The following is a 14,136-nucleotide window of genomic DNA, read 5'->3' on the forward strand; positions in this document are numbered from 1 at the left end:
GCAGGATGTGTGTTGTAAGGCTATTTAAATTCTATGGTCCCCATCTATCTTTAAACTGGCAGCTAAATGGAAGATTTAGATTTGAGAGTTCCCGGCTCCTGGTTCCCTGTCAGAAATAATTAAACTACATTTTAGGGAGACTGTCGGAAGCAGTTTGCTTCACAAGTGTTTTTCACAGCTGAGGGTCGTCTTTGTTACAGCTCTTGGGGCCTGGGAATCCAAACCACCTTATGTATATCCATTATATATGAATTATACATTCCGAACCTGGAGCCTGCACCCTCTGGCACGCGTGGGTGGTGGTATGGCTGGGGTCTCACCTGGGTGGGAGATGGAACCCAAAATGTTCCCAGCCTTCCCGTCCTGGGTTAGCCTAAGATCTGTTTGGTTTAAATCATGCAATCCCTGGCCCGCCTGTGCAAAACTGTTCCTTGGCAGCATGTTGTCTGGGAAATATTTCAATCAAGATGTAAATGTCCCAGTGGGTTTTCCATCCCTTTTCATAGGAATGGCTCCACAGAGATTCTGCCTTTCAGAAAGTGGTGGGTTTTTTCTCTCTTCACCATTTTTGAATGTCACTCCATTATCCTAGTTTCACACCTTTAAATAACTCCAGGAAGGCTTCTGACTATCACTCAAAATAGATTCCTTTTGTCCCTGTTTTTTTCTCCTGCACCACCAAACCATAGATGTCTGACCTACGGACATTTCCCTGACTTCTCTACAGGGCACGAGGCTGGATATCAGGACATCTGGGAGGTCCTGTGCCTGTCACAGAGTTCACATATACCTGTAGACCGTTCTTACTTCTTTATGCCTTGTTTACTTTATCTGTCAAAACAGAAATAACATCTTAACATCAAAAAAATAACCCCTGGTACTCAGCCGGACTCATTAATATTCTCCAACCAAGATAAAATATTAAGTAAATTATAGTAAAGTCCTTAAGATGTTCACATGGACTTTGGAGTCACAAGGGGCCAAGTCCTTCAAGATGCCAGTTTTCCTGTCCATCGCTGGAGACGTTTGTCACTTTGGAATTTCAGAGCTTCACAGTCAGCAGTGGAGGTTATTCACAGTGCACGTCACTGGGCTTGAGGATACCAGTGCTGTCCTCCATTTGGAGATGGGACCCTGAAGGTCACAGCTGGGGAACGGGACAAAATGAAGACGTGAAGTAACCAAGCTGGTGTTCTTTGGATTGCTCGGTGAACTGGGAGCAGGAAAAATTACATTTTATTTAGTATTCTGAGATGCAAAGTTCAACACGTATGAATAAAGAATGTAAACCAATAACCACAGGAGCTGTTTCAGTCCAACGCTAGAGTAGCCCTATGGTGAAAAACTGCTGGGAAGCACCAGGGACTGCAACAATACTTTTCTAGTTTGGTTTTAAATACCAGCACTCTCAGACTTTGTACTTTCTCAGTGTGTTTCTTCTCAGCTTGCTGAAATTTTAGTACCATAAATCTAGCTTTTTATTTTTCATCTGCTGTTTCCTTTATCCTCCCCCAGACTTTGTTCATCAGGTCAGCCAGAGAGATCTGATTTTATTTTATTTTATTTTATTAGTGCAGCTTTATTGCTACGTTAGCTAACTTGCAGGTCCTAAGTGTTCACATACCATCCTGACCGGCCCACGCTCCATTGCAGTGCTGTCTGGCAGTTGGGGAAACACACGGCTGAGCTCCAACCCTTCAGCAAGTCGATAATTGCCCATCCCTTATGCTCATAACGGGCACTGTAGTATGGTATTACCTCCCTCACATCTAGGAGCTGTGAAAATCTGTGTCTTAGTGCCAGATGCAAAGTAAAAACTTTTGACAGCAGCTCAAGAGGCCTTCCTCAGTTGTGTCTTAAGTGATGAGGTAAATTCTACCGACTTCCAATAAAGCTTACGTTAGATTCTGTGACATTTAGGCCACAGATATGTGCACATCTTGCCCATACTCACCACCTGTGTGGTGAGTAGGACTGGGGCAATGACCGTCCCCCTGTACTTGGCACTGGTGAGGCACCGCCTCGAGGGCTGTGTCCAGTTTTCGGCCCCTCACCACAAAAGCGATGAGTCCAGAGAACGGCAACGGGGCTGGTGAGGGGTCTGGAGCACAAGTCTTGTGAGGAGCGGCTGAGGGAGCTGGGGGTGTTGAGCCTGGAGAAGAGGAGGCTGAGGGGAGACCTTCTCACTCTCTACAACTGCCTGAAAGGAGGAGGTAGCCAGGGGGGGTCGGGCTCTTCTCCCAAGTACCAAGCGATAGGACAAGAGGAAACAGCCTCAAGTTGCACCAGGGGAGGTTTAGGATGGGTCTTAGGAAAAATTTCTTCACTGAAAGGGTTATCAAACATTGGAACAGGCTGCCCAGGGAAGTGGTGGAATCACCATCCCTGGAGATATTTAAAATATGGGTGGACATATTGCTGAGGGTCATGGTTTAGTGGTGGTTTTGTCAGAGTTAGGTTGATTGTTGGACTCGATGATCTGAAAGGTGTCTTCCAACCTGGACAATTCTATGATTCTGTGATTCTATGATCATCAGTTTAAGCACCCAAGCTGCCCAAATACTTTTGAAAGCTTGACTCTAAATGGGACAGACAAGTTCCTGAGTGTCTTAAGAACATTTGAACTCCAAAGTTCTTCCATTAGAAATTTAGATAGATAAGACTAAATGTGTGAGAGGGTTTGGAGACATCCGAGACACTGCAACAAAAGGAGTTTGACAGGAAACTGCTTCACCACCTTGAGTTGTAGTAACCAGGAGCTAAATATTGTGTTGATGTCGCACTTGGAAAATGAGGTGTTTTCTAGACATGCAAAGCATTACTGTTATTACTGTCATAGTTGCCACTGTCTAAAGAGCTCTCTGATTCTTGGAGAGAAGAGTCCATTTCAGCATAAAGGGCTGAAGACCTTCCAGCTCTCCCCTGTGACGCAAAACCTTCCTCCTGGAGTTGAAGTGGATGTTCCAGCCCCACATCAGGAGCGTGTCAAAAGCCCCCGAGCAGCCTAAGCTTCCTGTTACTGGCGGTATTAATTAGCAAAAGACTAAAGGCAACTTTACTAAGGCTGAATTTCAGTCAGGTGTGATGTTAATGCAGGCTGAGTGGTTTTGAATATTTTATGTGCAGCCAGTGACCCGAAGTAAATGTCTTGTATAATACCAGTCGCCCCTCCACCACAAGCCTCGAGGCCAGAATCTTGCTCTTAATATGCTCAGAAGCACAGAGAGAGGCAGCGGAGATGGGTTGGTGTCTGAGATATTAATTTTGGGGGTACATATCTGGGGGAAGAGTGAGAAAATGTGCTCTGCAGAGTACTCTGGTACCCCTCTGTGGGCTTCCAGCCCAGCCTTACTCAGCATTTCTTCCGTAGGGAAGAACTGTGTCCCTACCCTGTAAAATCTATAAAATGGCTCGGTCAAGCAGAAGGCTTGAGTCCAAAGCATTTGTGAAAGTTTGATGCAATTTAGATGCACCAGGCAGAAGTCAGAGACCTGATAGCCTGAAATATAGTCTGAACTGCCTCTCCTCCGAATGAGGAGATCGCGGTCATGGTTTATGAGAGATTGAAAGTGAGCAGTCAGGTGATGAGCCTGAAGAAGAAATAGATTCATTTCATTTCATCTGCAGTGTAACACCACATCTGTATTTGGTTTTGGTTTTTTTCCTTGAAATCAATCCTGCATAGTAATGGTGGTAACAGGCACTTTAACACCTGACTCTTGGGTACCTGTTATCCACCAAGCCTTGATTTTTCCAGACAAATACAGTGCAGATGGAAACATGAAGTCTCCCAAATTCATGCCAAGGCCGTGCCAAGTTTTAGCCAGAAGTCTAGTGCTGGGTAAAAATATTATGTATATTTGTGTCCTTATGCCCACTGGGGCTCATGGAGGGTGGAAAGGGCAGCACCTCTGAAAAGCCAATGTCCTTTAGCTCTTCCCTTTTTTGGAGGTAAGTACCGAAATAGCCAGCTGCGACTCCGTGTTTCCGTTAACTCCAATAAGACCTGGGAACAAGCACCATCCTATAAACTCCAGCTCACGTAGCTCACAGAAAGAGCATGGTGGTACCTTCGAATGCCTGAGAGGGGATTTTTAATGGGATGGTAGGGGAACAGAGACATAACAGATGCACAGACTCAGTAAAAATAGAAATATTCTGTATTAGTTTTAAAGAGAGAAGAAGTATTTTAATAAATCCTGTCCCCAGAACCATAGGTCAACAAGCCATAAACCAGCGCTTAACTTTAGCATCAGTAGTTTATCAGCACATTGTTTCCACGCTTAACCAGATTTTAATTAAATGTGACTTTTGTTCTGTTTATTGGAAGAGCCTTCCCCTTCGGATTTGGTGATCACAAAAGCTCAAGGAGTGCAAGCGAATTAGAAAGCAAATAGGAGGATCAATCACAGCAGACCTCTGCAATCCATGTCCGTCTCTTTTTTGAAATATACTTATTAGATTCTTATTGTCAGGAAGGATTAGTGTTATGAGCTCCAGGAATTCCTTTCATTGCTCCGTAAGGCGAGGTAGTGAAGTGTGGCTGCTTTTCTTAACAATAACACTCTGGATTTTTTTTCCCTCCCCTCTCCCTTCTCTCCACCCATATCCCCTCCTCTCTCTTCTCTCCTCTCCCACAGAGATTTGTGCAGCCGACTGCGGAGGACACGGCATTTGTGTCGGAGGCACCTGCCGCTGCGAGGAGGGATGGATGGGCACAGCCTGTGATCAGCGAGCGTGTCACCCACGCTGCAATGAGCACGGGACATGCCGGGATGGCAAGTGTGAATGCAGCCCGGGCTGGAACGGAGAGCACTGCACTATTGGTAGGGAGAAAGAAAAAACGACTACTTTTAAAAGAATTATTGATGATCAGGGAGGAGAAAAGGTGCATGCTTAATTGAATATGTGTGACTTAGTGTAGCATGAGCACCTTTGTTCTTGGATTTCAAGTTCTGACATCATACATTTTCATGTGGGAACAAGACAAAATGTCCTTTCATTTGTTGATGACATGGCTATATATATATATTTTATTATCTGACATGAAGTACACCTATGTGGTGTTTGATCTCATAGAGACAAGGCGTCAAATGTCAGGTGGATGCTTTTAAAAACATCCCACTTTGTCTCTCTCGAAAGGTCTTTCTGTGACCTCCAAGATTTCTCACTCCCATGGCAGGAGCATTTTCAGAAATATGCATCGGATTTCAAGTTTTCTTTCCTTTTATTTGCTCCATTATTTGCACTGCCACTGTGCTTGCCAGCATAAAAGAGGAAAGTGCAGTCAGATGATTTCTGGCTGGTATTTAACTCTGTCTTGCTTATCCCTTGTCTGCTCCGCTACCCTTCTAACCATTGCATTTCCCACTCTCTTTGGTTCTGTTTTCCTGGCACTTGAACTCTCAGTGTCAAGTCTATTATTATTATTATTATTATTATTATTATTATTATTATTATTATTATTATTATTATTATTATTATTATTATCATTAAGGTGCCACTAATATGCCAAAATCATGCAAAGAGGTGCAGCTCTCAGGTTAAGCAATTTGCAGCATCATTAATGAACTCCTTGGCTTTACCTTCCTCCTTCATTTCACTTAACTCCTTGATAGATCTTCCCTTTCTTCTGACTGTCATGCATTCAACCACTTTAGTCTCCATTTCGTAGTCATGTTATAAAATCAGTAGCATTCAAACTCCCCAGATACCATTTATTATACACTAATGGAAAACTAAATTAGCGAATCCAGTTCTGCTCTCAATAACGACTGGGTGGACCTGAAAAAAATCAGTCAACTTTAGAAGGGTTATTCCAGAGTGAGAATTCTCCTCCAGTCATTTTGTTTTAATTGGCTTCTTTTAAAGATAAGAAGATTTACCTCTATGTTGCTTTCATTGTGGCATGATACATATAAATCACACTATATCAAAATTAACCACTAGCAATACCTGGGAAGGTGTCGGCATAGTTATCCATGTGGATTATCAACGTAGTTATCTGTAGACATCACTTTTTTTGCTTGAACACCAGGTAAGTTTGCCCACACAAAGACAGGCAGGAAATGAAGCCTGATCACAATATTTTAATTCTGGCATTAGGGTAATGGTACAAACCATGTCTGTGGCTCAATTCTACTTATCATTTATGTATGCTAATGTCACCCTACCACATTATGATCTCCACATGCATCCCTTAATGAAAAATATCTAGCTCTTAAAACTTCCTCTGTCTCATTAGATGTTGCATTCTGCTTTCTTTTCTATGTCCCCAGCAGCTTTCATTTCTTTTCATGAGGAAGGGATTAAAAAAAAAACCCTCTCTCAAATGACTCTAAAATAAAAAGAGAGCAGTCCTCTGTTAATTGGAATCCTGTGTTTCTACAATATTATTTTATAGCCTTTTGTTCAAGTACTTTGATTTAGAAAGCAACACAGGTTCATGAAAGGGTTTTAAAAGAAAAAAAAAATGTTTAGCAAAAAGCCCCAAATCCCGGGGACAATTTTATATGAAAGTCATTCATGCACGAAAAAAGCCTGATTCATACTCAGTGCCATTTTATTCGTTCTGCTGCAAAACCAAAGTGCCGCTAGTTCGGTATATGATATTTCTCCACACAGCTGATATGCCCAGACTGTTTTTGAACAACAAGCTTTTGTCTTTCATGGTAATTAAATTTACCCCGTTATTTGTGGTATTCGTCACTCTAAGTATAAAGAGTCCACATTATCATGGGAAAGGCCAGCACCGCAGTGCAGTCAGCATCGAGATTTTCTTGGTGCGCGCTATCGTTTCGCGTGGTGCTGACTTCCTGTTGCAGCGCCACCTTGGTTTAGGAATAATTCTTTAATACTTTGAGCGCTGGAGCAATTCTGTTTCTTTTCGCTTCCACCACACCCCCCCCCACACACCTGATCTTCTTGCCTGGTGATTTAGCAACAAATTTGTACGTGGTCTCACGCCTCTGAAGCTGTAAATTGTATTTCCTACAGAATATTTCATTGATAAATGTGCAGAATGTAAAGGAGATTTGGCAAAGTCATAAATATCCAAGAAAATTGAATGGCTTTAGAAGGAGTAATAAGCTAGTTATATTGGCACAGATGAAAGGACATTGACTTGGAATTACATTAAGTACGTGGAAAGCATTCCCCTTGTCCTTGTGTAATTTCCCTGCATGGCAACTTGTTCTGTTGACAGTAATTCCTTATCTGTCTGTGTCATGGCCCGGTTTGCTTTAGCACTGACAAGCATAAAACCCCATCGCTGCAGTGATGCTTTAACAGTCTTGCCATGTGTGCAGGTGACATGGTGGAAATGGGTGGTACAAGTAAAGGACACTTCTTCCATTTCCTGTTGAGCATGTTTGAGAGTAAGAAACCCTTTTGTTTTGTAGGTCGTAGGAGGCTCTTTCTTACGGTGTTCGAGGGAACTCTGATCCCAGTGGGTTAATTTGGTTTGCTCATACAAAGGGTGGTGTTACCAAATATACTAGCTTGATTGCTCACATTCAGGGATTTCATTAGAGGAACCCCAGATAATTCCCAACCATTCATCATCCTAATTCAGCGAACTTAGCGCATCCAGGCAAAGGAGTAGAACAGAAAGTTGATGATATAACCGCAGGAATCCTGAAACCCAGCAGAAAGGTTCTACCGATTTACTCTAATTTCTTAAAGGAGAAAAACCACGTGACAGCAGCCACAATGCTCCTATGATGGGCTCTCCAGCGTATTCCAAATTTGCCCCCAGTTAGAGGCATTGCAAGAATTCAGCTTTCTTCTATTCTAGCCCAAACCACATCCAGGGATCACGTTTTAGGAGCGTTGAGTTTAAAGGTGACATAAAGCCTCTCACTGTGGGCTCTAAAAGGCCAAATTACAGCTCACCTCTGTGGTGGGCTCCTCTATGGGATTGCTTCACAGGTGGCACCACTGAAAATTTCCTGGGTTTAATAAACAACTCCAGAAATTTCCCAGGGCTGTAACAGCCTGGCCTCAAATTTGATGCAGTTGGTGATATGGCCTGGATGGTGCCCCAGGTGCTGTGTGTCCCACCTCAGAGAAGCAAAAGGAGACTTCACTCTTCGCAGGTGGGCTGTGCACTGAGATTGTTACCCGATATGTGAAGCTCTCTGTATGTTTTACTAGCAAGGAGCCTTAATCCTTTGATTCATATTGAGATGATTTAGAAATATAATGGCAGAGAGGGCTTCCCTGTGTGGTGGGGTTGGGATGTTCATCATCCTTGAACAGCCTGGACAGAAGACCAAAGCCATCCCTTGAAATTCACTTGCTGCACCCAAATACTACAGGTCTCAAGAGCACTGAGGGACCAGCAGTTAGCTCCCCAAACACCCAACGATCTACCTAGAAGGATTTTCAAAGCACCTCTGTGCCTAATTCCCATTGATCTCTTGCAAAAGCTGCGTGCTTAACTCCTTTTGGAAATCTGGTCCTGGCACGCACTGGTGATGTGTGCGATAACCAGTGCCCAGACAGACAGGCAGACAGCCCGTCCCACAGGAGCTTCTGCTTATGGCGCCATCCGGATGGTTTTTGGTTTACTTAGCAAAATTCTGATTTTTTTTTTTTTTTTTTCGGAAATCTGCCCCTTTAAGTTTGCCTTTCATCAGCCTTCTTGCATAAATAATCACACATGTTCTGAATAGCCAGGATTGTAATCAGTGCCTCCCGGTTTCTGCCGGAGCAGCTGGAATCCAGACAAGGCACGTTACAGGTGGAACCTGGTCTCTTTTCCCCGTCTTTCCAACAAGTCACTTGTGCCATTTAAATCCATAAAGCAGCTCGGGCCACGTGCAGCCCAACCTGAAATAAGCCCACCAGTGTCTGGTGAAGGTTCTTGCTACCACCCTCAGCCCAACAGAGGAGACAGTCAGCTCTCTGCCACGCTCAGCCTTCTCCGCAGCGGAAGCTGAGCTGTGTTTGCCCCTCTGGCACCCACGCTGCCCCGTGGGGATGGGTATCTTGGGGCAAGACAAGGCCATGGTTATAGCAGTCAGTGGAAAATATGTGCATGCTGCTTTGTTCCGACATGTTTTTGCATCAAGCTGAAGGTAATCTGGCCTTAAGTACTTTGGCAGAATATTTGACAGTAAATGCTAAGCGCAGATGAACTTCAAAGACAGTCTTTTTCCCTGCCCCTGTGGCATAAACTTGTGCCGTCACTGGTTCAACAACGAACGGCCGCTTTCTCCTCTCCTTCAAATTTGCATGATCTCAGTTTAACTCCAGTCTTTTCACTCTGTCCACGTCTCCCTATGGGGAAGATAAAAGGAAAAAGAATATTTGGAAAATGAAGGAGAGTGTGCTGGGGAAGAAGTTCTACCTGAAGACCTGCTCCCAGCATCTCTTACTTCTCTCTTTCCTCTCTATGGGCCAAGAGAAATGCTCCTGTGATCTTTCACAACGTGTTTCAGACAAAACAAACCAAGTTAGCTCAGACTGGTGAAATGAGAGGATTTTCGGACTAAAAAATTCTCACATGAGCTCCCCCCATAGCAGGTATGAAGGGACAGTGGCTTTCCAGGAACAGGGATGGTGCCATGGAGCTGAGTGCCGTGCAAAGGACACCTTAGAAAAGTAGCCCTGTATAGTTCCTCAGCACGTCCCACATGCCTGCAGGGCTTGCAAAGGAGTATCTGTAGATAATAAGATGATATTTTAATGCCAGAAATATAGCATGGGAATGAGACTATATAGGTCTAGAGAAGAAAGATTCATGCTACCATGGAATATTCCCTTAGGGGGCCTCCATTATTTTTCAAATTACAAGAAAACGTTGACACAGAACTGGCATACGGTTGGCATTGGCAACTACCTCCACTGCCATCATCTGCACAGTGCCTGCTGCTCAGGTTTACTGGTTGGGCTGCTCCGGATGTCAAGATTCAAGAGACCCGTTCCCAGGCGTTAGCCACCGTCCAAGCAGATGGCGATGCCCTGCTTCCCACATCGCTACTGCTACACCGGGGTGATTAGTTAATCTCATTCCCAAGCTTCATAACTGCCCTGCACTAGGTTAGCTCTGATCTTCCCAGCCCTCTCCACGTACTTAGAGTAGTGCTTCAAGGGATGCATTAGATTCACAGCATGGAAAAATGATTCCTGTGACAGCTGTGAACTCCCGGGTGGGCGGTCTGCGTGAACGAACCTGAAACAAAAACCTCTTCAAAAGGGTACCAGGACACAACTGAGGGAGAGATTGCAGGGAGCAGACAAGAGAACAAGGGAAATAACGTTTAAGCAGGTAATGAAAGATAGAAATGCACGACTCAGCGCCTCTTATTTATTCATAAAGACCAGAGAGTGCCGCCTGCTGGCACGCACAAGGGCTCTCCGAGGCAGGACTCCTGCCTTCTGCGTGTGTCTTTGCCACCAACTTTCTGTTTGACCCCAGAAAATCAATTAGAAGGTGGTTTTCCAAATTAATGTTCCATGGGAATTGGGCACATGACTGCTCCCTCTAGATCTATAACTTTCTTTTTTTTTCTTTATCCCTCCTTGGAATGAGTATATTAATACTGACCTATCTGGTAGAGCTGCCATGAGGTTAATTTAATATTTGTAAAGTAATTTGATCTGGGGCTAGAGGATGCTGTATAAATGCGATGTATTACCATTAAGAAGATCCAGGGAAAAGCCTCTCCCAGTCTGGTAAGGTCACAGAGCTGTGCCTCTTTGTGCGGAAAAATGTAAGACAATCAGGTGAGGTGGAGCACCTTCAAATGAATCTGGTTTTCCTGATGAAAAGAAAAGCAGTCAGTAAAACAGAGGTAGACTGTTGCAAATGAGCAGAGAATTACAATATTCTGCCATATATATATATATTTATACATATATATACCTATATATATAAAAAATCACAGAAATATATATATATAAAAAACTTTCCTCTTTCTCTTCCTGATCCTAATGAGCAAAGATGACTGGATGCCTACACACAGCCCTCTTGAGCTCTTTGACTGAGGAGGGCTGTGCTCCACCCTTCTTCCTTTTTTTCTCTCCTCATAATCAAGGTTTTTCTTTTCATATCACAGCGAACTCTCCTTTGCCTTTCTAGCACCTGCACAGTCTCGTAGTAAGCCGCAATGCACTTATTCAATCCTACCTTAAATGTCCTGTCTTTTATCTCCCAAGCTCACTATCTGGATAAGGTAGTGAAAGGTATGCTCTTCCTTCCTATTTTTCCTATTGTCTTTGTGTTTCTTTTTTAAAAAATGCACCGTGAACATGCTGTGTTGAGGTTGCATCTCTTCCTCATTGTCACCAAAGTGCTCCCTAATGTCTGGAAGGGGGAACTTTCCAGTCATTTAGGTAGGAAATACCTCCGTAAGTGCCGTGACCCTGTGTTAACATCATGTGAGTGTTCCTACCCGTCCCCCTGTCTCTGCCCTCCCCTCCAAATCATCTCTCATCCTCACCCCTCCTACCCAGGTAAGGCAAGTCAGGAGGAAACGAAAGTGTCTGTGAAGTGTCTGTACAGCAGGAGCCCTGTGCAGTGATGTATTTTAATTAAATGTCTATGATCCGTTTTGTAACAAGCAGGTGAGTGCACTTTCTGTGTGGAGTCTTCATGTTTTTGAGCCATGGCTGCAAAGTCTTACATGGGAACTTTGAGTAACGGTTTATTGGTTTTTTTCTTAATACAAAAATGTTATGACTTCCAAGCCTCTGGTGGTATAAATCCGCAAAATCTATTGAAATCACTGACGTTGCATTAATGTACACTGCCACAAAATCCAACCCTATGTTCCTATTTGTAAAATTAAAGCGAGTCTAGGACCCAGGTCTTTCTTCAGCAAAGAAGAAAAGGAATTGAACAGTTACAGAATAGAGGTAGTCTGCTATCTTAAAAAAAAATCTCAGTTATTTATTGATCAGAGCAATGATCTACATTAATTTAGGACTTTTGAGTAGAAATAGACAGTTCCACAATGCACTTAGCTTTCTAAAAATATTGAAATAGCACACATCTAGTTAAATACAACAACCTGACAATAAATATGATTGAGTTGGACGCAAATATCTTTCTACACGGCTGATTTGACGCTAACAGCAGCACAGTGCTGACACCACACAGCATCATATGTTTGCTGGTTAAACAAACCAAAAAATCAGGTTGAACAAATCAGTTTCTTCCATAGCATTACCCTCCTTTACAGGTTGTGAGCAATCAGAAATAGCAGCTGTGAGAGGCTGATGAAGAAGGACAGACATGCCAAAATATTTGTCCAGTTAAACTGAAGTCTCTGCCATATAGGGCTCTTGTGGTGTGACAAGAAACACGGTTGCCCTGCTGACTTCCCTTCTCTGGATAAATTGACAATCTAATGTTTCTCCCTTGTTCCCATGGAGGCTTAAAGGCAGGTTTGGGTACGAATGCAAATAGGGACAAACTTTGAACAGGCAAACAAATATTAATGATAAGGAAATGGACAGTTTAAATAAGGAGACTTTCATCTTCAGTGTAATGCAGCAACTGGTAGCTCTCCTTGGGCTCCTGTTGATAGATCAGTGGATTGTTCAGTGGTAGTGGTACTTCAGTCAGTTTTCTCTCATTGCTTAGCATCAGTAAAACATGCTTCACTTTATTGAAATTAAGAGAAAAAACTATATTCCTCATAGATCAAGGAAAGAGGGTCAATTGTTGTACCCTTATGAAGTAATAGTGGTTGGCATCCTTAGAGGGAGATCTGGGCCATCGCTAGGGAGTGCGATCAGAACCTCCTGTTCATCTTCCACATCCCAGTGTTTTACATCGCAAAACCCCAGGACTCCTTTTTCATCTCCACAGGTATTGGGGAAGGTTGGACCAAAAGGTAGCAGATAAGCACCACGGGGATAGAAAAGATGAGAAATCAACCTGCAGAGGCTGGGTCCAGGGATCTTCGGTACTGATTTGCCCATTCAGTGGCCCAGTTTTTTTTACTAAGTCTTCTGTAGCTGTCGTTTTTCCTCTGGATAGCCTTTATGCCCAAGAATAAAGACACATTATATTTACTGAGTATTTCAGTGGGTAACAGGTTAAGCAACATGCTAAGAATAAAAGATTGTCTCTTACCATGCGTGGCCTCTTTTGGAAGATTAGCAATAGCTGAAACATTAAAAGTACATGTTTTTTACTTGGCTAACTGCATGGTGTGCATTTTTCAAAACTAAATTACTCATGCCCTTTTGGCTTTCTTAATTATTAACATCTTTCTGGTTGAAATCTCTTCCCAGTGATCCTGGGTTGTCAAGGGTGAGCCTGATTTACTGCTGAATCTTTCCGACAGCTTTACAAGAAACCAGTAAGTCAGTGAAGATGCGGAACTGTTTCTAAATTGGAGGGCAAGTTTCAATAGCAAACATCTGCATGATTAAAACAAGAAGCTCTAACTGGAATTGGAGTGGAGTCTTCTAAACTAAGGCCTAATTAACACTGGTAATGCTTAAAATGGAAAGAGGTGCCGGCTATTAAAGAGGTGCTGATCTTAGAGAGCGTTTCTCCATCCAGAATACCAGTGGAGCTGACGGTACCTCCACGTTATTAATTTCTATTGTTGGTTATCAATTCTCACTCTTAAAAAGTAGCCACATTGACGCTGTAGTGAGGCGTACAAACAGCTAGATTAAAATGCAAAGATGCTGAAAAACATTTGAATTCAAGGATGGCTGCAAGGTTTGAGCTGCTCCTGAGAAGCAGCGAGAACCCAAGGTCTGACCACAGCTCATTCCCTCCTTTGTAGAGTTATGAGCAATAGGAGCTCTGGCAAGTAACTTTTTTAATCTTCATTTTACAGAATGCATCTGATTAAGTGTTTCTGGATTCCCAGCATCGCAAAACATCATGGCGGTTGTTTGAGTTGAGTGTTTTTCAGGACGCTTTACCGGGTTTCTCATAATTTGCAGGGATCAGATGATGCTTTGTTCCTCCCTTTCAGTCCTGCAGAACTTCTGCGGGTCCCTTACTGATTGTTCTCTCAAGCTCCGGGTGTTTGCATCCTCACATGTTGCCTTCAGCCGTGTCCTACTCGCTTCAGAGCTCAAGCGCTGTATGTTGGGACTTGCTAGAACATCCATCAGTGCTTTCCTGCTGACAATGGAGGAAAGATAATAGCCTTATCTTGT

The 14,136-nt window shown here is 43.3% G+C and overlaps 1 protein-coding gene across 9 annotated transcripts in view; it reads left to right on the forward strand.

The window, feature by feature from the left end:
* Positions 1 to 14,136, forward strand: part of TENM4 (teneurin transmembrane protein 4) — a 1,293,844-nt gene that overhangs the window by 1,159,783 nt on the left and 119,925 nt on the right. For 7 of the 9 annotated variants that reach the window (XM_063326345.1, XM_063326336.1, XM_063326383.1 and 4 more), the window contains 2 exons: positions 4,641 to 4,826; positions 11,164 to 11,190. In XM_063326345.1, the coding sequence (XP_063182415.1) occupies positions 4,641 to 4,826; positions 11,164 to 11,190 (213 nt within the window). The remainder of the gene's footprint in view (positions 1 to 4,640; positions 4,827 to 11,163; positions 11,191 to 14,136) is intronic. The other 2 variants (XM_063326401.1, XM_063326411.1) reach the window with 1 other exon arrangement.

The sequence above is a fragment of the Chroicocephalus ridibundus genome, chromosome 1 (genome assembly GCF_963924245.1).
Source record: "Chroicocephalus ridibundus chromosome 1, bChrRid1.1, whole genome shotgun sequence".
Classification (NCBI taxonomy): Eukaryota; Metazoa; Chordata; class Aves; order Charadriiformes; family Laridae; genus Chroicocephalus; species Chroicocephalus ridibundus.